Below are 25,375 nucleotides of genomic sequence, written 5' to 3' on the forward strand. Positions count from 1 at the left end.
TGAGGCCCACCGCAAGGCTGGAATCAAGCTGAAGGCTAAGAAGAGCAAGCTGTTCCAGAAGAAGATCCAGTATCTTGGCCACATGCTAAGTCACGAGGGTATCGGTATGGTGCCAGAGTATGTGGAGCGTATCAAGAACTGGCCGCCGCCCTCAACTGTCGCCGAGTTGAATAGTGTCCTTGGTTTTTACGGGTACTACCGGACCTTCATACCGGAGTACGCCGACTTGACGTGTGAGATGAATGCACAGAAGAAAGCCACGAAGCTAGAGTGGACCCCAGGGATGGATGAGCAGTTCCAGCAGTTGAAGGACAAGTTCCAGAATGCCCCCATCCGCGCTGTGCCTGATTTTGAAGCGGAGACCCCATTTCAACTGACCACCGACTACTCCGGAAGAGCAATCAGTGCGATCCTGAGTCAGGTTCAGAATGGCGCCGAAAGGTTGATCGCCGCCATGGGACGTAAGACGACTGGCGCGGAACAGCGATATCCCTCATGGAAAGGAGAAGCCTCCGCAGTTATTTATGGCATCAGAAAGTTTCGGACAATCCTGAGCTTCAAGCCGTTCCAAATTAATACGGATAACAGCGCCCTCAAGCAGTTGAAGTCACTGAAGAAGAACACTGGCATGATGGCCAGGTGGACTGAGGAGCTGGCTGGTTACGAATTCCGTGTGGTTCATCGGCCGGGGAGACTCAATACCAACGCCGACGCGTTAAGCCGGCGTACCGATGCTGACATGCCAGACCCCACAGCCGAGGAAGAGGCTGAGCAGGAAGAGTACGTCGGAGCTGTGGATGATCCTGCTGACGAGCTTCCTGACCGCCGAGAACGGTACAGAGATAGAGTGTACCGGCATCAGTTAGACGACCCTATTTTGGAAAAGGTTCGTAGATGGATAGGCGTTGACCGGCGTGCACCAGACAAGGCAACCCTGCGTGGAGAGAGTAGGGACGTGCACCGGCTGGCTGAGATTTTCGACACTCTGCGCATTGCAGAAGATGGAGTCATTGAGCAGGAGATCAACACTTTCACAGGGAAGCGACGCAGAATCATGGTCCCCTTGTCCCTGAGAGAAGAGGTGTTCACTCACTGCCACAGAACTACCACAGGAGCGCATTTTGGCATGCACTCCACCATATCGAAGTTTTTGAGGAATTTTTATTATGTGGGACATCAAGCAGACATCCGCCTGAGGATCGCCGTCTGTCACGACTGCGTCCAGAAGAACATCAAGGCCAACATCAAGATAGGAGCGCACGTACCCATTCAAAACGGGTACCCGCTCCAGACAATTTATATGGATGTGGTGGGCAAGTTCGACACAACTACAGAAGGATACAATTTTATCCTGACCTTACAGGACGGATGGTCACGCTTCGTTCAGGCGTACCCCTTGAGACAGAAGACCGCCGACGAGGTCGCCACGACGATTATGGACAAGTTCATTTGTACCTTTGGATGCCCACAGGCATTCCACAGTGATCAGGGAAAAGAGTTCTGCAACACCATCATGAAGAAACTCTTGCAGAAGCTCGGTGTTAAGCACGAGCTAGGCCCCGTGGCGAACCCCCAGAGCAACCTTATAGAGAGGTGGCACCGGACCATGGAAGAGACGCTGAGAACCGTGATCCAAGGACGGGAGACTCTATGGCCAGAGTACTTACCTGGAGTTGTCCTGGCGTACAACACGAGGATCCACAGCAGCACCGGCGTGACCCCCTTTCTTGCCTTCCAGGGTAGAGAGGCTACTCTACCCGCGGATTTGATTTTGCGGTTACCCAACCCTGACGATGACAAGGATATTCCCACAGCCGTGAGAAATTTATTGGACAGATATACGACCATGTATGAAGCCATGGCGAAGAGTCAAGCAAGCACCATTCGAAGAAATGCTTTGCAGTATCACGGCAGTCGCGAATTTCGAGTAGGCGACAAAGTTTTTTATTTGGCACCCAACCATGGTAAAGCAAAGAAGAAGATGACCAAACATTGGAGTGGACCATACTTAATTACCGAGAAGTGTGCCGACGTTCTATACAAGATTCAGACAATACCAGCGGGAGAAAAGGAGGACTTAGTTGTACATGTTGGTCGGTTAAAACCATATTACCCCCCAGCAATGACAGATGGAGACCCAACTTCTCCCCCAGAACCATTTGAAGAAGACGGAGATGAGGCAGGGGAGCAAATTCCCTTGAATCCAGAAAGGCAGGTGAAGCCGCCTAATCCAAGAGTTGATTTCTCAAATGGGGATGACAGCGATGATGAGGGAGGACCCCCCAATAGACCGGGAGGAGCACCACCACCACCGCCCAACATTGACCCCCTCAACCTTCCCCTACCGGATACACCACCGCCCAGATCACCAACGATGCAGCGCACACCGCGCAGAGAACAGAGTGAGAGGAGAGGGAGGGAGAGAGATCAATCTTGCGAACCGTCCGGTTCGGGCACTCAACGGAGAGATGCCAAGCGAACCCCCGATAGAGAGAGAAGCCCGAGAAGAAGCTCGCCCCCGCAGACACCGCGCCGAGATAGAGAGCGCGAGCGAGCTACGTACACATACCCTTCCGCACCCCGGGTAGAGAAGCGCGCTCTGAGCGACAATGAAGAGCCGTCCACGGACTCACCCGAAAAAGGGGAGAGGGTTAAATCCGGAGGAAAGAAGCAGAGGAGTGGGACACTTTGGCAACAGCAAGTGGAAGAGAGCAAAGAGGTGCTAGATAGCTCGGACGAGGATATGGACCCGCCTGCAGTGGCTACACTTGCGCGGACAATCAGAATCCCCGTCAAACGCGGAGCAAAGCTGCCGTACAAGGGTACGAAAGAGAGTGCGGGCCATGACATATACTGCCCCGCCCACACAATCCTTCCCCCTGGGCAACAGACTTGCGTCCCTCTCAAGCTACACACCCGTGTACCCCCCGGATATTTTCTGAAACTCTTTGGCCGTTCAAGCATAGAACGGGAGGGAGTAATTTTACTGGCAGGATTAGTGGACAGCGACTACACCGGCGAGATACAAGCAGTCTTCTGGAACTTGAGTACCGAAGCAGTGGAGTTCAACAAGAATCAACGAGTGTGTCAAGCGGTGATCCTAGAGACTCGCGAGGTGGAATTTTATCATGTCGATAATCTTCCTACCACTGATCGCGGTGCTAACGGCTTCGGTAGCACCAACCAGTGAGGCATATTCAATAGATATAGTAGATTGCACAAACCCTTCCACCATCAAGAAATTCAACAAGGAAACAATATGCAGAGCAGAGGAACCTACACAAGAAGTTCCAGTGAAGGAGCGCTACACAATTTTACAGAGGCCAACATTGACGAAGGTACACGGATACTCCTGCGAAGTGAGGGTATCCCTATACCATTTCAAGTGCGGAGTTTGGGGCCACCTCAAGTTACAACAGGTACCCCAAACTATGAGGCACGAAGAAATCACTGCAGAAAATTGCCGCCGCATGTCACTAGTGCAGGAATATCAAATTTCTGGCTACGGTGACCCTATCAAAGTGAAACTTAACCGCCCAACCTACGTTTCGGCAACCCTGGCCGGATCCCTGAAGATGGAAGACGACAAGATCACCTGCATTGGGCAGACCATCCGCATGGGCGACACCATCCACTACAACACCCTGAAGTTAGCTGAGTACCAGATTCTACTTAAAGAAGAAACTTTTCTGGTTAGCAACAACAAGGTAGAGAGTGAAACGGATCATCTATCTCTACCATGTCCATATCATAAAGGGGAGTGCATCACTGGCGCCGCGACATTCGTCTGGAATATCAACGACAGTTCCTGCACTCTACAAATGGTCAACACCATCAACCCCCTCACCACCATGGACACCTACCTAGTGGACCACCAGCAGCAAGTTTTACTCAACACTACAGGCGCAATGAAATTAATGCATTGCCCCTTTAATGTCATCACCACGGACCACGACGGCATCTACCTGGGCAAGACCAGCGAACTCAGCAGACTCGCCACCATTGACCCCGGACAAATAGATGTAAATCTTCAAGCTGCAGTACATTTAAATTATTTAGCCTACAGTATGCGCCAGACCTTCAGCCAACTAGATGTAACACTACGGAAGACCATATGCGAAACCCATTACCATGGAAAGTCAGACCAACCAGTGCTGCTACACGAGCAGACTTACGGACTCTTGAAGGGAGACCTGTTGATGACCTTCCAGTGCACCGAGAGGACTCAGAAGATCAAGGACGACATCAATTGCTATCAAGATATACCTTTAGATCCTGATGGTTATGCAGATGCTGCAACTAAACATTATAAGTTGCATTCTACAAGGGTAACGTGTTCAGCAACTTTCCCCCTAACTGTCAAGTCTAAAGAAGGCTGGATTCAGCTGACTCCCGCCATCATCAAGACTCAGGCCCCCATGGAAATGACCATCGACACCCCTCTAGTTAACTGGACGGATTTCAGCCATGGAGGAATCTACACGGAAAGAGAGAGAGCTGAATGGTTACACACCCTCACCTTCCCTTCCTACACCGAGGCAAGCCTGAAGGAGATCACCTACGGACTCTGCATCGGAGATGGAAATTGTAACCAGCTTTCCACCAACAACCTACCCCTGTATACCCTTGAGAACCTGGTGCCGGACATGGAACGCAAACTTGATTTGTGGAGCAGCGTCAAGAGCTGGCTCCATGAATATGGCGACCTAATGGCATTCGCATGCCTGGTCATCCTAGGGCTAAAATTTATTACTGATCTGATATGCATTATCCTCACATTTCTACGTGTAGGACCTGGAGCCGCCATCGCCTTAATTGCTCACCTTTATCTTTATAACAAGCATTCCTACCAGAAGCTTATGAGAAAGAAGAAGGCCGACACCAGACCTGAGAGGCGAGAACCTACGACAACCGCAGAGACAACGTCGCTATTACCAACGACATCAACCCCGAAGATCCAGATGACAGAGATACAGCCCATCATGTTAGATCCTGCATCCTTGCCATCATACAACACTGCGACTAAAACATCTAGGCTATCCACCTTAATACCATGACATCGCAATAGGTAATATTGGCCGACCAGTCTATTGTCTTTGCCAATTTGAGCGTTATGTTATCTGGCACGTCTGTTCGCCAGATAAAAAGGGGAGAAAATGTAGTGGGTCTTACTTGAGATACTTGTAAAATAAGCAGAATGGCATTTTCGTGATCCTAAACGAGTGGACAGATTTTTATGAAATTAGTACCATTTTAAAGCGTTAATTTTTCTCTATTGATTTTTCTTTTATTTGAATTTTTAAGCCCACAAATGACGGATCTCGAGTTTTAATTATGAAACATTTGTACTTATTATATTCTGTTAAAATCTTGATAATCTTGTGATATCTCATATGAGGCCATATTTTTCCAAGAAATCAATATACATATAATGCTCCGCATTTATATGTATATTTGACCTTTCTATCATCTACGCGTGTAGGTTTTAGGCGATATTTAACTTATGTACTTTTGTAGAAGAGAGCCCCAGTTATCCAGGGATTTGGCATCCTCAATGCATCACGGAGATTTACCATGCACAACTGAACGTGACTAAACGGGAAACTCAACATACACTCCGGCCTGCTGATATATCCTACGCAGACCTACGTGTATCCCTTGCCATCCCTGTATGATCAGAAACGCCCCCTCAATACTTCAATACTCTCTGTAATTTTCCTATATGTATATTGATATAATATGTATTCATTAATTTTGTGTAAACTATACTTGTCTATTGAAAATACATCAGTTCCGCACAAACAGTTGTTAGTAGAGTATCAACTCCAATTTGTGGGCAGCTAATCCTAGCTGCAATTAATTATCCAGAAACATATAAAATCCCCTGTGGGTACTTGCGTGTAGTATTCGTTATTTAACTTAGCGGAGACGTACAAACGAAGGGAACGAGTTGCTTCGCTCTTGGATCGCTTCAGCCACAACGTTACCATTCCAACGTGAAGTGCCGCCACACCGCTCGAGGCGGGCTTTAATAGTTTTTAAAAAGCTATCTATTACGTCCGATCTGCTACATAAGGGTATTTTCTTATGTTTGTAACTCTAACTCTTTATTTTGTGAGTTCCTTTGACATTTAATTTTGGTTTCAAAAAGTGTCACTCCCCCCCCCCCCCCCCCCTTTTTTGCTTTCTCCTTCTTTCGTTATATGTAAACAAGTAATAACCTTATTATTATAACCAGGGGTGTATATTCTGCACAAGATTTATTTTTTTTCCCCTGCTACAAAATTTTTTATTTTTTTTCCCCCCTAGATTTTTCTGAAAAAGTAGGGGGGGAAATAGAAAAATATTTAAAGAACTCTATATTTCATTTATTTTATCCCTCCTACCACACATTTTTTTAGTTTTTTTAACCAAGGAGGGGGGCAAAATGGAAAAAATGTTTTCAGTTTTCTTAATTTTTACATTTTTTTTTCCTCCAACCACTTATTTTTTATTCCCCCCCCCCCCCTGAGCAGGGGATCCCATGCAGAATATACATCCCTGATTATAACATATACTTCTTATTTCAGGAGTTACCTATACACCCCTGTTAGACGTTATTGAAATGGGAGACAATTTGATTGGTACACTCTCTAAAGCTCTACTGAAGCGTATAAGAAGTGGAGATAAGACGAAAAATGTACAGGTGACTTTTTACAACTAATTATTTCTACATATTTAAGATGAGACCTTACTTTTCATTACTGTACTTAAAGTATAATCTATGCTCGACTTTAATTTCTATTTTTCACTTGCAGTCAGCGCACTATAAACATGCTTGCTCTTACACCAGTATAGTCATATGTACTGTAATCAATTGACACGTGTAGCTTGCCCAAATAACGATCCATAACAACTCCCCTATATTATTTTAAATAAGTAATTCACTAATTATGTAATCTTTTTCCAGTTGCAGCATAAACTGAGGTCCATAAGAAAACTCTTCTGTAAGGTAACGAGAACCAGAAAATGGCGCATGCAGAAACATCAACAAAGTGAAGACAGTCAGCCATTACTAGAAGAAGAACAGCAGGAGGATTTGATGGATGTGGAATATGAGAACGAAACTGCATCGTCAAAAGGTAACCTACAATATCTGTAATATAAAGTAGAACGATGTCGGTCTGTCTGTTTGTTGTTTGTTTGTCCAAATTCCCACAAACATTGTCTCCCAATTTTTGTTTTTTATTTTCCTTTCAATCTAAATTTCAAACAATTGGTTTGATCAAACGTTAGTTAAGTTTGTCTCAAGATATCCTTGTTCCAGGGGTGTATATTCTACATGGGATCCCTTAACCTAACCCACCTTCACCCACTCTCTACATTTATCTACTTTTTCTGGAATTTTTAATTTTTTAACTTTCTAATTTGACTAGTTTTTCTTTACGGCATTATCCTTATACTAAAGTAACAGGATGTCTGTGTGTCTGTTCAAAAGGATCTTGCTAACCGCTGAACCGATTGGGTTCTCCTTTACAGGGTACCTTCACATAGGTCCCGGGAAGGTTTATAACTATAAAACACCATGTTTAACATCGTATTTTTTTAGGTAAAGTTTGTACAGGCTGCAATACCAACTTCACAAAGGAAACCGAAAGTATATGTTATCAATGCTACGCAAACCAAGTTTTGGAGCGATTAAATAACAATCCTGAAGAAACAAACTACATTAATATTGTTGTAGACAATATTAACAACAATAATACCAACGATAATAATGATGCAGACAATGACAGCATTCAAGATGCCGAGGACTGGGACCACGTCGAATTGTTTGATATACCTGAAGATTATTTTGACCCAGATGATGACGATGACCCTGATGACGAACCTGATGGCGAACCTGATGGCGATCATGACGGGGATCGCTTCAAACATCTTACAGAACTTGAGAAAGAAATTGTTAATGATTTCAGAAGCGTTTGTGTTCTAGACAACCCCATCTCTCACAACAAAGTTAGAATCATCCTGGCGATTCTGAAACGCTCGTGTATTTTCAAATTTCCGTCATATAATACATTATTCAAACCCAAATACAAAGTTGAAATCAAAGAAAACAAATATAATCCTACAAATGCTCCTGGTTCACTGATTGAGTGCAGGTATGTTTATATACGATTTAGAAAGCGTAGCATTACCAGAATTTCCGTACGCCATTTTAAACATGTCGATTTTTCTCCTTTTTTAACAACAAACTTTCAAGTGTTCTAATTATCAGTTTGATCATTCTTTGGTATATTGCTTCCTGCGACAACTTGAGAACAATATTATAAGCGAAGCCACTCTATAATTAATTCCTTAAAATTTAAGTATGTGCATAAACCTTATCCTTCTTGAAGTATTTTTTTTTAACAAATTTACTTACATTCAATTTTGGTTCGACTTTAATATTTTTAAATTCAGTTCAGATACTTCACAATTGTTAATGTCCGTTTGTCGTACCGTTACAGTGCTTTGGTTTTTATGGATGTTGTCACCCTTGTTCCATTACTTTTCATCGTAATATTATTTGGAGCCCGATGGTGCAAAATTTCTTTGAATTGTGCAAGTTTTAGTTAAAAATATATTTCTTTTTCCAGATTCCCTACCTATGAGATCCTCCAAGACGCCATCACAGACTTTAAACGGTTGAATGGACAACAGGCCGTTGATGATCATATAACTTTTGACATCTCGGGCGACGGAGTGAAAGCAGCTCAGGGATCTCATATCTCCTATTATACTGTCTGGATTAGGTAAGTAATTAATATATTGTGGATTTGAAAGGGTTGGGTTGGGATAAAGTTCTTTTCATATACAGCATGACCCTCGAAAAAATATTTTTTAGGATTGGCAGCCTATATTTCAAAGGATATCAAAATATTTGTTTTACATCAATTGACAGCCCAGATTTTTAAAGCCAAAGTTTAGGAAACCATTCAATAAACAAATAAGAAAGAAAACTAAGTTTACAATTGATACTTTTTTCTATTGCATACATATATAAAAATCTGTCTTACTGTATACCAGGACTTAATTAATACCATAAGTAAACCTAGTTTTTACCACTTTTACGGTAAAATTTTACCAGCCTTTACGTTTTATAAATCAGTGACTACAATTTTAAGTCTAAGGTATTAAATGCTATTATTATTAATTCTTCTTTATTATTTCAGGTTATTCTTCAACAAGGATTTCAGTGTTATATTGCCAGTCAGCATATTTGAGAAGACGAGGAGGCGTCCCTACAGTTACAACTTTCTGGATAATGTTACCCGATTCATCAACAAACTAATTCAAGAAGGATTACCTGGACATACCTTTCAATGTAGAACCATCATCCACGATGCCGTTGCCAGAGCCGATGTATTCGGCATTCTTGGCCATGGATCAAAAAATGGATGCCCACACTGTGACCTTCCAGGGATGGCTTTTTCACAGACTTATCTCCGTCAAAAGAACTTGGTATTGTTTGAATCAATGAATGTATTTTACCCCAGTGACAGTCAAAATATGGGTACGCCGAGGTCTGACGAGAAATTCCGCAAGTTAGAGGAAAATAATCAGAACATGAAAACCAGTTTTTCTGACCTTGACCCGAGCTTGGATTTAATACAAGATACCCCCAGTGATCCGATGCACGCGTTGCACCTGGGCTATGTAAAGAAAGTGATGACGTACCTGAAGAAAGGACGTAATAGTTATCCAGAATTGGAAGAAGAAGACTTAGTTCAAATGGAGAGAATTACAGGGATGTACTGCATTTGACTAAAGAAATGACGCGTAAAATAGGTGTTTTCTTCGCGCATTTCTCGGCACTGCGATAAAATTCTGCATTTTTAGATTTATGTCTATTACACATTATTTGTACGCCTTGTTATGCCGCTTAAAAGAGTGTTAGTTTGAAAAGTTTAAAGAACTTAAATTTTGAAAATTTTCTCCTTATCACCCATATTTTACCATGAACTGCAGTAACTCCAATTATAGATGAAATCAACGATCAATTGAAGCTTGTTGGCGATTTTGATCGCGTTCCCCGTACGTCCATCATGCGCCTGACAGAGAAGAAGCTAGCCCTCAATTTGAAAAGTTCTGAATTCAAAGTACTGGGCTTCTACCATATGATATTTTATGCAGAGGTAGGTTTTTACCATATTATAATCTTTTTAGAATTTAAAGCTTATTTCAGTTTCATTATATTGTATAGCAATAACATTCTTTTTAAATTTGCGCACGTGTGCTATATTATATATATATTTCTATTGAGGAGGGTGGACTTCCAATAAGTATATAGGGCGAAGCCCCTAGAGGCTAGGGGCGAAAGAGCTAGTTTTACCTTAAATTATTACAATGTTTTTTTTTTCCAGTTGGCAAATCTTAAAGATGAACAACGTCTGATATGCAAGTTTTTATTCCACATATTGCGCAGTCTCGAAGAGCATATAACAACTGAACGTGTGGCTGAGCTCAAGACCATGATAATGGTCCTGAACTCAAAATTGGCGGAGATGTACGGCGAATCGTGCTTGAGTTACAATACTCACATGCTTTACCATATGCCGGAACATGTCCGCCGATTTGGACCATCCATGGCGTTCAGTTGTTATGCTTTCGAAAGTGCCAATCATGTGATATCAACTTACATCCGAGGATATAATTTTGGCCTTAAAGAGGTTTCAAACAGGTAATACTATTTTTTTTTAGTTGAGTTCCTTTGACTTTTAGTTTTGGTTTCAAGAAGTGTCACTTCTCCCCCCCCCCCCCACTCTTTACAAATTTTAATGTAATTTTTAAAAATGTAACATAACTTTCTTTCCGTGTATTGCTGATCAAACACTTAAGCTATAACGATTTCACCAGCAACATACCTTTCCGTTTAACAGCCATTAATGACATAAATGACATATTTAGATTGTTGATATTTCACACAGTGAAACCGTACATAAATGAAAAGCTGGCTGTCAGGGGAAAAAGGAATGCCAACAAACGAAAGTTCGAAAGTAATCAATTCTATACAGACTGCCAAGACCTCTACTTTGTCCCAGACTGCCGTCGTGATAAAACAGTATGGTTGGTCCACAAAGTGAGGACATTTTTTCCGGCATACACCTTTCCTGAAGATTCCAGAATAATAGGTAGGGGTGTATATTTTGCACATGATTAATTGTTGTATAGAAATATTTCATGAACTATACATTTCATCTAATTCCTTTTTAACCTACCACAATTTATTTGTAATTCTCTTATCATGCCAGGAGGAGAGTGTGGTAAAGGGGGGAGGGGGGGTCTAGGAAATATGAATTAAGTTTTATGGTTTTAAACACTGAAAATATACACCCCTGGTATTAGGAGTAGGCAAGACTGACGATCCCGAAGACTATAGCCATCCTCCAACACAACTAGCCTCCAACCTACTGAAGTACAGAGTAGCACATATCTCCGTATACCTGTTGCATCAAGATGTCTCCATCGTAATTCCTATCGGAATTTAATTTTGTACATTGAAAGCAGAGAAAGGGGGGGGGGGGGGAAATGACACTTTTTGAAACCAAAACTAAAAGTTCCATATTGTACCCTTATAAAACAACTGCCATGCAAAATGACAGATCTGTAACTGTTTCTTTAGTTCAGTTCCTTTGACTTTTAGTTTTGGTTTCAAAAAGTGTCACTTCCCCCCCCCCCCCCCTTTTGTTATAATATGTATGTAAAATGTTGTAAAATTCAACTGAAGGTCCTTCCCTCTTTATTTGGAATTTATGTGAAATGTACTTTAAAATATTTTTTTCATTAAAATTATTTTTTATAGCTAATTTTAAAAAAGGCATGTCAACTTTATTTAGCAAAACCCTACCTTTTTGGCCATCGATGGGTATGAAGTTAAAGTGTTATAAGTCTAGTCTGTAATTTGAAAGAGTACATGTTTGCAATTTAATTTAATTTTACATAAAATTTTAATTTCTGTCTACACATTTCAGATTTAAAACTATGCAAATTGCCCATGCCAACGACCTGGATACAACAGCGTAATTTCGACTGGCAATTGACCAAGCTAGATCCCAAAATGACGAGGACTGGAAAGAGTGCTAGTTCTGTAAAGGTAAAAATTATATTTAAGGCCTAATTTACTATTGTACAAATTGCTGCTACCCTTCGCTCTTAAAACTTATAAATTCGCATGTTACCGGATCGAAAGGAAAACCTTATCGGTTCATGCTTAACAGACCACAAAAGATTATTGACCAAGTATAATTATTTATTAATTTTCCACAGTGTGTTTAACATTTGATATTAGTAATTAAAATTCTAGGGGCGTAGCCACTGCTATCTAATATCTTATTATGCATTGTAAATACAACAATTATTTCTTGCTTTAGAACAACAAGCCTACTGGAGGTGGCAAACCTAATGGAAGTGCCAGAGGTGGAAGTGCCAAAGCTGCAAGTGCCAAACCTGGAAGCAACAAATCTACTGGAGGTGGCAAAGGTACAACAGCAAAGGTAGGATTTTAAGTTTTATTGTTATCGGTTTTTGGTTTGTTGGTGTTTTGTTGTTAAACTAAACTTACTAACATGATGTCTGTTTGTGGGTTTGTACCAACAAATCTCGTTAACCGTTGAACAAATTGGGTCCCTCTAACCATATAACTTAACCTAGCCTAACCTAACACAGTCATTTTGTCGGGAGAGGGGGGGGGGTAGGGTAAAGTTTTAAAAAATAGAAGAAAAAAATTAGGATAATGCCGGTGTTGTTTAAAACTATAATCCTCGGTAAGTAATGCTTTACAATAATTATCTATATTATTTTTAGAACACAACTAGAACCACAACATCTCCAATAAGGCCAATAAATATTACCCCACCTCCATCTCCATGGGCACGGCACCCCTCCGTGAATCAACGGACCGCGAGAGTTGTAGTTCCTCCTGCAACATCATCACGACCCCAGCCCCAGTCATCACGACCCCAGGGATCATCTGGCCCTTCTGGTGAGATGGAAGAAAGCGAGGTATTATTTTTATTTCATTTTGTCATCCAGAGGATACAAATTACAATTATTTAGGATATATATCGACTTAGCCTGGAAAAAATAACTTGTAAGATTTGACTAAATTTTTGGTAAACATTGACCAATAAAAATTTACCTTGTAAATTTTTACAAACAAGTTGGTCAAATTTTACCAAGTTGATTTTTTGGTCAAAGTCCAAAAATCTGGACTTAGCCTAAAAATTTACCTTGTCAATTTTTACCAAAAAGTTGGTCAAATTTTACCAAGTTTTTTTGTTTGTCAAAGTCCAAAAATGATGGAAGATGCTTAGGATCACTTGCTCTTGTTTGTGGATAGTCTTCTTTTCTACCACGTAGTTTTTAAAATACCAAGACTTGAAAATATGTGGTTTAATATGTTTAATTTTAAGGATTTGTTCACCGGGGCCGTTATGAACCAAATTCAGAACCAATTTCAGCAGCTACGTACTTTCTTGACCTCACAAATGAAAAATCAAATAGAGCCCATTAATGCGTCCATCAGAAACTTGGTAAACAAAACGTCCACAAACCATGAATTAGTGAAGAATGAAATCAAAGACCTGCAAGACAGTGTATCAAGAGATATGGCTGAAAATACTGTAACCCTGACAACAGAAATGAAGAAAACCGGAAAAATAGTGGAAACCTTGGTGACTGATCTAAGAAGACTGACCAATGTGGATGAGCTTGATGAGGAGGAGGCGAATAAAGGGCCTAGTGAGAATCAGGATGTTGTCGTGGACCGTATTTTCTCACCAGAATTTTACAAAGAAAGAATAAAGAACCATGACCCCTTGGAAAAAGATGGTTATATGCGAAGAGAAGAAATTGTCTTTTTCATCCAAAATTTTGAAGACTCACTGAAAGTGGATAAAGGCTGGCAAACCTTACTGAAAGTATGCCGAGACATCATAACCTTCCTATATGTCGTGTTCGAGCAGTTCACCTTTGACGCCCGCATCACCGCTGCCTTTTGGACTGCTCCGGAACTTATTGATGACGAAACTGGTAAGTAAATATTATTTTGTAAATTTGACATGATGAGAAAACGTTTAAAACAGGGAGAAGGGAGGTGGGGGCAAGGGAAATAAACCGAATAAAAGGGGCATTCCTATTCTTGCTAGCAGGTGACCATGTACAATAATCTTTTTATATATATATTTTATTTGTGAAAATAAATCTTGTGCAGAATATACACCCCTGGTACAATAATAAACATGTACCTATGCATAGTTAATTGAAAATTTCATTATTATTTCAGTGGAACGTTTCTTGGATCATTGTAAGTTAGTGCTTAACGAGACGTACCTACATGAAGCTATCCCACCAAATTTGTGGAGAACAGGAACCTATGTGTCTTCAAGCGACCTTTTTCTAGTGAGGAACCACATACAAGCTTGTAGGTAATTCAATTATTTATCGCATCTATTCCGCGTCTATTAAATGTGAAAGTGGTAGTTTCACAAAATGCATTTCAATGTTCTTTAGTTAAAAAGTAGTTTCACGAAATGTTAACTGCATATTGTATTCTTGTTAAATTGTTAAACTACATTTCTATGGCATATGTTTCAAAGAATTTCAATTTTGTACCATGTATTTTTTTATGTGGCAAGACTTTTAGTTCATCTTTTCTTGATATATGTTATATGTTATATATTGAGACTGTTTTGATATAAACCCTTTTTTTATCTAGGTTCAAGCGCAATTTCGAACACACTTTTAAAAAGGACGCGACTGGTTTTTGTGAAAATATGAAGAGGGCCGAAGATTATATGATTGCTAATGAGGATCCTGTCTGCTGGAGGTTATTTCGAGGGCTGGTAACGCGAAAACAAGAACGCGCATTGTCAACCCCCCTCTACAAGTATGAACAGGTTTTTGAAATCAAGCCAAGCAAGGAGACAAGCAATAAGAAAGGCAAGAAAGACAAGAAAGACAAGAAAGACAAGAAAGACAAGAAGGAAAAGCCACAGAAACGATCAGCCTTACAGATGTGTGAATTGTATCTGGCCCCTGCAGAGATACAAAGAATTAAGCGGCGTATTAAACCGAAGACAATCACAACTTCAACACCAGGTGTTACAGCCGAAGACAAGAAATTTTACTACATGTTAGGTGCCCACTCAATGGGTTGCTTACCCCACGAAGTTCAAGGAAAGAACCAGATTTACTTGAAAAGAAACAATGACAGGTCGAGTACTACATTTCAGATCAAAAATTATGCAGACATTGGGAATGCAAAGAAATCCAAGCAATTTTTCAAGACAGTCCATAGTGATAAGAAGGTTATACAAAGAGCTGTAATGTATTATTCGTACGCCACAAACAATTTGAAACCAGAAATGAGTGAAGAACAGACAAAGATTCACAATGCCAGTGAGAAAGCAACAAAAATTTCCAGAAATAGAAAGATCGGAAGAATGAACACCACTGCTGATGAATCCACTGCTGATGATTCCACTGCTGATGATTCCACTGCTGATGATTCCACTGCTGATGAATCCACTGATGGTGAAGACAATGATGGTGAAGGCAATCATGGTGGAGGCAATGCTGTTGAAGACAATGATGCTGAAGGCAATGCTGTTGAAGAAAATGGTATGGAAGACATTGCTGATGAAGAAAGCAACAATGGTGAGGAGCTTGTAATTGATGACGGAGGCGACGACGTTGAAATGAATTCAAATGATGATCAGATTGGGAATGAGTTACGCATACCACCCGCGGAGAATCCAGCAGTAACTCCAGAACCAGTAAAGCAACCAGTAAAGCCACGTAGGTTATATGAAGATCCAATTGTCAACAGCCAGTCCAATAATAAACCCAAAGTAAATGTATTTGAAAACATCACAAGCTCCAAAAGGAAGAAGCATGGAAAGGGCTCGAAAAAGTCGAAGAAGATAATTATTTGTGAAACAGACGATGAGGGCCAAAATGTGGGAAATCTTGATGATACAGTGCCAATGCAAGATGATGAACCACCACCAAACTTTCCACCACTGCAAAGACAGAAAGAATTTTATGGACGAAATAATTCAATCACAGGTACATATTTGTTGAACATTAATTATTATTTATAAGTTTTATCTTTCCTCGTATTGTGTATATACTGCACAAGATTTTTTTTCCTCTGCTACTAATTTTTTTTAAATTTTTCTTCCCCCCCCCCCCTAGTTTTTTTTCACCAAGTAGGGGGAAAATTGAAAAATATTTAAAGAACTCTATGATTTATTTATTCTATCCCTCCTACAACACATTTCCTTTTAAAATTTTTTTTTCAACCAAGTAGGGGGGGTGGGGGGGTGGAAAAAATGTTTTCAGTACTTGCTTTTTGTTTGGAAACGTATAAAATTAATGTATAAATTAATTATTTACAGGCAACAGTAACGAGAGACAGGTGACTGGAAAGGCAACAAGTGTCGTGGAGGAAAGCAGCAGTGATGAGAATGATGAGGATGCCGAAGGTATTGTTATTTATAGTTTGAAAAACGTAGGAACTGTATCACCTAAATTTAAGTTTATTAATATTTTAGTTGAGAAGTAGTCTTAGATAAAAACCCTGTGGATTAATTTTGTTTTAAGGGAAACTTCGTACAGGCCCTGACAGGGTTTTAGGCTAAAATTTGTATGGGCGCAGCCGCTATCTATAATACTAAGTAGCTTAATGTCTGTCCGGCCGTCAGAAGCTTAAGATCTCAGTAACCACTGAATCGATCGAGGTTACGGTAAAATTTTACCACCTTTTAAATCGTATAGGCTGGTAAAATTCTACCATAAAAGTGGTAAAAACTAGGTTTTTTATGGTATTAATTGTATCCTGGAGATCGGATTCTACTCTTCTGTGTATTGGTCCTGCGGTGATTTTAAGCTATTTCCTTGGAGGGGGGGGGGGGGGTTGGGTAACATTTATACTATTTGAAATAATGACTATAATAATTATTTAGATGATGTGCCGATCATTCCAAAGAAGAACCGGGAGCGAAGGCAAACCGCATTGGAAGCCGAAGCAAAAACCAAGAGAAGTTTACAGCTGGACTCAAATGAACCATCATTCGAGGTGGATAACGAAGATGACGGAAACGAGAGTGACGAAATTTTGGAGGTTGAGGACATTGAGGGCAAGAATGACGGCAATGCAAGTAAGGAAATTCGGATACATCCATGTGGAATAATATTACCCAAACTTGCCATTATAATTGAAAACCACACGGGTCATTATGAGGTTGTTGCAGTAGGCTCAAATGTTTCTATACACAACCAAAGGGAAATTTTAGAACTCATCAACATTGACGGTAAGTTACAGGTCTTAATGTAATAAATGGGGGGGGGGGGGGGTGGGCGAAAGTGACACTTTTTGAAACCAAAACTAAAACCAGCCTAATTTTTTTGGGGCTTTTATTGGCGGTTCTCGGCGGTGGCGACGCCGTTTCTTCACAGTTCCATATTGTACCCCTATAAAGCAACTGCCAATGCAAAATTCCCCCTTTTATCTTTGATTGGCATATAAATATAGGGTAAAAAATATTGCTTGTTTTCATTTGAATCTGATTAATAGTAACTAATGTTCATATAGGTATGGAAATAATATTGAAGCTACAATTATGTACATTTGCTTTAACATTTTTTATTTCTTTGTAGGAGAAAAAGCAAAGTGGAAAAAAGATGAAGAAGAAGGTGATTTAATTTCTGACATCAAAGAAGAAGCACCAGAAAGTGATGATACAGATCAAGGTCATCAATCAGACCCAGACACTGGAACTGGCAGTAGTAGTAGTAGTGAAGAAGAAGAAGATGAACGCAGGCCAAAAGCAAAAGTGGCCCAAAAGCCAAAGCCTACCAAAGAAGTTCCTAAACGTCCCAGAAAACAAACAAAATTTCCATCAACGAATCAAATTGAAGCGGTGTTGTACAGAAACCAGAGCAGAGCAAGCACGAGCAGAGCACAAAATGAAAGCCGGGAATATGCTGAAAGTTGCGGAGGCACATCAAATCCTGATGAAGACGTAAACCCAGAACCAGGTTGTAGTTATAGTCAACTCAGTGCAGAGCCAGGTTGTAGTAATAGTCAACTCAGTGAGCAACCTAACCAAATTAGGATGCAGCAAATGTTGAACAGAACAAATACACATTTGCCCGATTTCGGCCAGCGTGGTGAGACTCGGACAAGAAGAGATGCCAACAAACGAGTAAAGGCCAACATGAAGAAGCAAAGATTGTGGGAACAGGGAATCAGGCCTGAAGATGAAGAGTTAGAGAAGAAGAAAAGATCAAGCTCCAGACCACCACAGAGAGCAAGTTCTCAACAATGTTCTCAGAACATAAACAATTACAGTATCTTTGGCAGCTACATTACAGCTGATTCGGGAAAGGGGTGTATATTCTGCACAAGAAATATTGTTTGTCCACGGCTAAAAATTTTTAAAATTTACAAATGTTTTCAGTTTTCTTAATTATTACCTTTTTTTCTTACCTCCATCTATTTATATTTAATGAAATATAATATACATCCCTGTGCAGACTTGGAAAAAATATTACACATCCGAACCATGTAGAATATACATCCCTGGCAGAATGGAGACAAGTATTATTCGTCGGAACTTTCGTCTGAAAACGAAGTACAAGACGAAGAACAAGACGAAGAACAAGACGAAGAACAAGACGAAGACCTGATAGCTCCCAGTCAATCCCAATAATTCCAGGACTTTACGTATATATATATTTATATGTAATTTTTTTTTATGTCATAAGTTTCATCTTCAACTTTTTTTTATAATATCTAGAAAGGAGTAGTTTCCCAAAATGCATTTGAAGTTAATTTAGTGAACCGTATATTTGAACCTGTTTAAATGTGTTTAAACTTTATTTATATGGCATAAATTTGAAGAAAGTTAAATTTTCTACCACGTACTTTTACCATCTTAACAAAGAAAAATATGCAATTCACAAAATTAAGTTCAAATGCATTTTGTGAAACTACCCCTTTCCACCAATTAAGTTTAATGAGCTTAAAGTTAAGAGCTTAAACTGAAAATTTTTTGTTGTATAATCTGTTGCATTTTTTGTAATTCAGTATATAGCAGTTGTAGTTTACCCCCTAAACTAAGGAAAAAAAGTATTCACAACTAGCTTTTGTTAATTTTATATATTTGTTTAATTTTGTATATAAATATTATATATATGACAGTTATCGTAGGGAATGTTTTAATTAATACGGTGGTAGATTTCCATGGTAAAATCCGTAATGTTTCTGTGCTGTAATTAAAAAAGAGAACGTTTCAAATTTGTATTAACTTTTTGTAAATGAAATTTGTCTATATACTTGTTTACAATATAAGATATACCAATATGTGATCTTGCTGGACCCTATTATATTAAAATTCCCTACGTCAGTTTTTTGGACATTTATTCATGAAAATTTATAATTACCAGTGATAATTTGTTTCTTTTCAAATTTAATATAGAATGTCCGACATGTCCATGTCAGCCACAGCAGCAGCCGACTTAGAGAGAGACGAACAGCACGAAGAACAGAAGCCGGAAACCACAAGTGGGTGAGTAATATTTTAATATGTATAAAACGAAGTAGAATGATGTCTGTCTGTCTGTCTGTCCGTCCGTCCGTCCCTAGCTATATTTTGGTAACCATTCATCGAATCGGATTCGACAATCCATCACAACATAATTACATAAATACATATTACATATTTTTTGGTAATTACTTCTTTGGGCAAAGGTCCGATTACCTGGGATATATAATATATATTTATATATTTCAGTGATAGCGAAAAAGAGAAGAACGAAATGAGTGTGTCTGAGCCTGAGCTGCCTGCTAAGCTGGCTGACCTGCCTGATACCCCTCCTAAATCGTCTGATACAGAAGATTTGAACCTAACTTTGGATTGCACTACGTAAGTTTATTTATTTTTGTTACCATTCTATTTCTGTTCGGAAGGTGGTAGTAGCCGGATTGAAAAGAGTAGGATAAACATTATTGTTATGGCGAATAATTATAGTTTCATTCAGGGGTGTACATTACGCACAAGATTTATTTTGTTCCCGTGGTACAAAATTTTGTATTTTTTTCCCACCTATTTTTATCTCACCAAGTAGGGACGGAAATGGAGAAATATTGAAAGAACTAAAATTTTTGGTCCTACCACACATATTTTAGTTATTTTCCCCCCACCACCTGAACAGGGGATCCCATATAGGATATACACCCCTGATATTTCAAATTAGCAGCTACGCTAAACCCTCTAATATGAAGTATATCTCTTAAAGTTTCTTTTGCCACTCCCTTCCCTTGCCGGTACCTATGAGAAGAACCCGATCTGTTCAGTGGTTATCGAGATCCTTCGGTACATAAACACGGACATCCTGTTACTTTAGTATTATTTTTTTTTATTTTTCAGGGACGACGATGGATGGGAGACAATGCAGAAAATAAAACAAGACCTTAGGGCAGCAAAGCAAAAAATTGCTTCTTTGGAAGAGGAGATCGCTTGTTTGGAAACACAAACAAAGTAAGAAATTTTTTTCACTTCTTTTTTTGGTATTTAATCCGGGCGACTGTGTTGTAAATGATTTTTCGGTACAGACAAATTCACCTTTATATATTACAAAACTAGCAAGTATGCCTCTAGGGGTAAGGTGGGAGGGGTAAATGTGGACCAAAAAAAAAGTTTACTATTTAATTATAATATGATTGCTTAATTCAGGGAGCAATCCAAGAGATGTCCGGCGGCACAAAAGGATGACCAGAAGGTCGGACAAGCCTCTGTTATGGAAGGAGAAGCAAAGTAAGATATCCTATTATATAAAGTAGTAAGCGTTTTTTGTTTGTCCCGAAGGATAACCGCTAAACCGATATTGTTCTCCTTTAAAGTGAAGCTTCTTATAGGTCCTGGAAAGGTTTTAAACTATTTTTGTGCAGGGTGTCTTCACCCCCTCCCCCAAAAAATATTTTTACTCTTCTGAAACTGAAATTGAAAATGGGAAGATGTTGATTTTTCCCCTTCCAACCTTAAGTGCCCCTAGAGGTTTCTAGGGGCGTAGCCACTAGTTTCTTTTAATAATCTTTTTTCATACTTTATCCGGGCGACTGTGTTGTAAATGATTTTTCGGTACAGACAAATTCACCTTTATATATTAAAAAACTAGCAAGTATGCCTCTAGGGGTAAGGTGGGAGTGGTAAATGTGGACCATAAAAAGTTTACTATTTAATAATAATATGATTGCTTAATTCAGGGAGCAATCCGAGAAATGTCCGGCGGCACAAAATGATGATCAGAAGGTCGGACAAGCCTCTGTTATGGAAGGAGAAGCAAAGTAAGATATCCTGTTATATAAAGTAGTAAGCGTTTTTTGTCTGTCCCGAAGGATAACCGCTAAACCGATATTGTTCTCCTTTAAAGTGAAGCTTCTTATAGGTCCTAGAAAGGTTTTAAACTATTTTTGTGCAGGGTGTCTTCACCCCCTCCCCCAAAAAATATTTTTACTCTTCTGAAACTGAAATTGAAAATGGGAAGATGTTGATTTTTCCCCTTCCAACCTTAAGTGCCCCTAGAGGTTTCTAGGGGCGTAGCCACTAGTTTCTTTTAATAATCTTTTTTCATACTTTATCCGGGCGACTGTGTTGTAAATGATTTTTCGGTACAGACAAATTCACCTTTATATATTACAAAACTAGCAAGTATGCCTCTAGGGGTAAGGTGGGAGTGGTAAATGTGGACCATAAAAAGTTTACTATTTAATAATAATATGATTGCTTAATTCAGGGAGCAATCCGAGAAATGTCCGGCGGCACAAAATGATGATCAGAAGGTCGGACAAGCCTCTGTTATGGAAGGAGAAGCAAAGTAAGATATCCTATTATATAAAGTAGTAAGCGTTTTTTGTCTGTCCCGAAGGATAACCGCTAAACCGATATTGTTCTCCTTTAAAGTGAAGCTTCTTATAGGTCCTGGAAAGGTTTTAAACTATTTTTGTGCAGGGTGTCTTCACCCCCTCCCCCAAAAAATATTTTTACTCTTCTGAAACTGAAATTGAAAATGGGAAGATGTTGATTTTTCCCCTTCCAACCTTAAGTGCCCCTAGAGGTTTCTAGGGGCGTAGCCACTAGTTTCTTTTAATAATCTTTTTTCATACTTTATCCGGGCGACTGTGTTGTAAATGATTTTTCGGTACAGACAAATTCACCTTTATATATTACAAAACTAGCAAGTATGCCTCTAGGGGTAAGGTGGGAGTGGTAAATGTGGACCATAAAAAGTTTACTATTTAATAATAATATGATTGCTTAATTCAGGGAGCAATCCGAGAAATGTCCGGCGGCACAAAATGATGATCAGAAGGTCGGACAAGCCTCTGTTATGGAAGGAGAAGCAAAGTAAGATATCCTATTATATAAAGTAGTAAGCGTTTTTTGTCTGTCCCGAAGGATAACCGCTAAACCGATATTGTTCTCCTTTAAAGTGAAGCTTCTTATAGGTCCTGGAAAGGTTTTAAACTATTTTTGTGCAGGGTGTCTTCACCCCCTCCCCCAAAAAATATTTTTACTCTTCTGAAACTGAAATTAAAAATGGGAAGATGTTGATTTTTCCCCTTCCAACCTTAAGTGCCCCTAGAGGTTTCTAGGGGCGTAGCCACTAGTTTCTTTTAATAATCTTTTTTCATACTTTATCCGGGCGTCTGTGTTGTAAATGATTTTTCGGTACAGACAAATTCACCTTTATATATTACAAAACTATAGCAAGTATGCCTCTAGGGGTAAGGTGGGAGTGGTAAATGTGGACCATAAAAAGTTTACTATTTAATAATAATATGATTGCTTAATTCAGGGAGCAATCCGAGAAATGTCCGGCGGCACAAAAGGATGACCAGAAGGTCGGACAAGCCTCTGTTATGGAAGGAGAAGCAAAGTAAGATATTTCTTTTAATATTATTTTTTCATACTTTATCCGGGCGACAGTGTTGTAAATGATTTTTCTGTAAAGACAAATTCAACGTGTTCCTTTATTTATTAAAAGCGAGTACTAGCAAGTACGCCTCTAGCTGGGTAAGGTGGAAGGGGTAAATGTGGAACCAAAAAGTTAACTACTTAATTTAAATAGATTATTATATATATATTGTTTAATTCAGGAACAAAACAGCTGCAGCTGGCTCTCCAGAAAATTCGGATGAGAACGAGGTTAAGGAAGTCACTGTTATGGAAACACCAGCAAAGTAAGATTTTTTAAAAATTGTTTTTACTACTTTATCCTGGCGACTGTGTTGTAAATGATTTTTCTGTACGCTAAACCCTCTAATATGAAGTATATCCTTAAAGTTTCTTTTGCCACTCCCTTCCCTTGCCGGTACCTATGAGAAGAACCCGATCGGTTCAGCGGTTAACAAGATCCTTCGCTACATACAAACAAAAATCGTTTTACTTTGTAGTATAGATTGTTTAATTTCAGGATGGAAGACAAACCGGATTTTGATATAATTTATGAGAACATAAAGAATCCAGGACCAAAAAGCCCAGGTATAGTACAATATTTATACTAGCGACTGTGCCCAAAGCATATAGTGAAACATTTCTGTACTAGGCACTAAGAAAATGCCGTAATACATTGTATTATTACACTAGGTTAGGTTAGGTTAGGTTAGGTTAGGTTAGGTTAGGTTAGGTTAGGTTAGGTTAGGTTAGGTTAGGTTAGGTTAGGTTAGAATAGGCTAGGCTAGGCTAGGCTAGGCTAGGCTAGGCTAGGCTAGGCTAGGCTAGGCTAAAACTAGAAATATTACTCTTTCTATTAATACACTAGGTTAGGTTAGGCTAGAAAAAAAAACTATTGTAAAATTGAAGTATTTTTTTGTAAAAAAAAGTAATTTTAAAAAATATTTTAATTTCAGTGTATCGGGTGTCAGATGATGAGCAGGAGATGTTTGAACCACCCCCTCCTACAATCCCGCCAGCATCAAAACTGAGTAGGCGCAAAAGAAGTGCAACACCGGGGAAAATCAAGACCTGCGCCCATGGACGCAGTCCCCGAAGCGAGCTGCCATTGAACACAAGACTCATCGAATGCACCTATATGTGTCCAGACTGCCGCGTCTTCTTTCACAAGAGGCAAAAACAAAGAAAAGAAGGACAAAAGTAAGCTGATGTATAATAGTCCTTCCAGTCAGATCATATATAAACTATTTGTGATAAAAAAGTGATATATATCAAGATATCTTGAGTCAAAAATATGTTTAACCACCTTTAATTTGTACGTACATTAATCTATATGACAGTTTTGACAGTTTTGTTCTGACGATGAGAATATTCATATAATATTATATTTGAAACCGCTATTCCTATATAGCAAATTTTTGAAAATTTAATAATGGAAAGTAACTTCGTAATATATTTTTCTTGTGTATAAAAATGTTCTAGTATAAAGTACAATTAGAATCCAGATCTCAGCAATTAAAACCTATGTATATTTGTGTTAATTTCTCAGCTTAAACCGATTAAACATGCAGTTATATTATCTGTAAAACTATGTAATATTTGGTCATTTAACCACGTCTAGAATTATAGACTAATTAAGAAAATTTCTGTGAATATATACCTATATAGTATCGCGCTATAGTACCTATGTAAATCATTATGTAAAAAAATATGTTTAAGTGTTTCAATCAATAAAGATAATAATGAAAACAATTTTTTTTTTATTTTTGCGATTTGTGTACAAGCGAGGTTTTTCTATAATTAAGGTCGTTTTTTACCACTTTCTCGTGATTTTTACCACCCGTTTTTACCACAATTATTGGTAAATTTTTACCATATTTACCCTATTTCTGGTAAAATTTTACCAGTTTAGGGCAAAAATATTACCAGGTGTTGAACAGTTTTACCACTTTTTCGGTAAAATCTACCAGAAATTTGCGGTAAATTTTACCAAAAAAGTGGTAAAAATTGGTCAAAATCTGGTATAAATTTGCGTCCTAAAATGGTAATATTTTACCGGAAATCTGGTAAAATTTTACCGATAATTGTGGTAAAAATCGCTGGTAAAAAGCGTCACAGAGTACCACCAAAAGTGTTTTTACCACGATTACGGTAAAATTTTACCACCTTTTAAATCGTATAGGCTGGTAAAATTTTACCATAAAAGTGGTAAAAACTAGGTTTTTTTATGGTATTAATTCCGTCCTGGGTGATAGTTTTATGCTTTTTGATATAACTCTTTAAAACTTAAAGGAACCTCTTCTGTCCCTTTCTATTACTAAAACAGAAACCCTAGATGCCAAGAAAATAATAGCGAAACTAAGAATATTACGTTCATTGTCAACAAACTTTTT

The 25,375-nt window shown here is 39.1% G+C and overlaps 6 protein-coding genes across 6 annotated transcripts; all 6 read left to right on the forward strand.

Annotated features, from left to right (window-relative positions):
* Positions 1 to 6,181: 6,181 nt before the first annotated feature.
* On the forward strand, positions 6,182 to 8,789 carry LOC145332073 (uncharacterized). Its single transcript, XM_080177003.1, has 4 exons — positions 6,182 to 6,685; positions 6,950 to 7,121; positions 7,589 to 8,141; positions 8,619 to 8,789. The coding sequence occupies exons 1-4, from the start codon at positions 6,605 to 6,607 to the stop codon at positions 8,776 to 8,778; spliced, it is 966 nt and encodes a 321-aa protein (XP_080033129.1). The 5' UTR covers positions 6,182 to 6,604; the 3' UTR covers positions 8,779 to 8,789.
* Positions 8,790 to 9,531: 742 nt separating this feature from the next.
* On the forward strand, positions 9,532 to 11,510 carry LOC145332514 (uncharacterized). The gene is made up of 5 exons (XM_080177516.1): positions 9,532 to 9,712; positions 10,006 to 10,157; positions 10,386 to 10,702; positions 10,930 to 11,153; positions 11,368 to 11,510. Exons 1-5 carry the CDS (start codon positions 9,532 to 9,534, stop codon positions 11,508 to 11,510), a joined length of 1,017 nt encoding a protein of 338 aa, XP_080033642.1.
* Positions 11,511 to 13,109: 1,599 nt separating this feature from the next.
* Positions 13,110 to 14,451, forward strand: LOC145331646 (uncharacterized). The gene is made up of 2 exons (XM_080176423.1): positions 13,110 to 14,052; positions 14,306 to 14,451. The coding sequence occupies exons 1-2, from the start codon at positions 13,407 to 13,409 to the stop codon at positions 14,449 to 14,451; spliced, it is 792 nt and encodes a 263-aa protein (XP_080032549.1). The 5' UTR covers positions 13,110 to 13,406.
* A 344-nt stretch (positions 14,452 to 14,795) lies between these two features.
* LOC145332515 (uncharacterized) lies at positions 14,796 to 19,483 on the forward strand. Its single transcript, XM_080177517.1, has 5 exons — positions 14,796 to 15,420; positions 15,562 to 16,089; positions 16,422 to 16,508; positions 16,989 to 17,183; positions 17,683 to 19,483. The coding sequence occupies exons 1-5, from the start codon at positions 14,796 to 14,798 to the stop codon at positions 18,492 to 18,494; spliced, it is 2,247 nt and encodes a 748-aa protein (XP_080033643.1). The 3' UTR covers positions 18,495 to 19,483.
* A 6-nt stretch (positions 19,484 to 19,489) lies between these two features.
* On the forward strand, positions 19,490 to 21,730 carry LOC145331647 (uncharacterized). The gene is made up of 4 exons (XM_080176424.1): positions 19,490 to 19,595; positions 19,821 to 19,952; positions 20,457 to 20,567; positions 20,763 to 21,730. The coding sequence occupies exons 1-4, from the start codon at positions 19,507 to 19,509 to the stop codon at positions 20,845 to 20,847; spliced, it is 417 nt and encodes a 138-aa protein (XP_080032550.1). The 5' UTR covers positions 19,490 to 19,506; the 3' UTR covers positions 20,848 to 21,730.
* Positions 21,731 to 22,900: 1,170 nt separating this feature from the next.
* LOC145332076 (uncharacterized) lies at positions 22,901 to 24,547 on the forward strand. Its single transcript, XM_080177008.1, has 3 exons — positions 22,901 to 23,269; positions 23,503 to 23,570; positions 23,939 to 24,547. Exons 1-3 carry the CDS (start codon positions 23,253 to 23,255, stop codon positions 24,184 to 24,186), a joined length of 333 nt encoding a protein of 110 aa, XP_080033134.1. The 5' UTR covers positions 22,901 to 23,252; the 3' UTR covers positions 24,187 to 24,547.
* Positions 24,548 to 25,375: the final 828 nt, after the last annotated feature.

The sequence above is a fragment of the Acartia tonsa genome, chromosome 11, assembly GCF_053477335.1.
Source record: "Acartia tonsa isolate MP-2025a chromosome 11, ASM5347733v1, whole genome shotgun sequence".
NCBI classification, from domain to species: Eukaryota; Metazoa; Arthropoda; class Copepoda; order Calanoida; family Acartiidae; genus Acartia; species Acartia tonsa.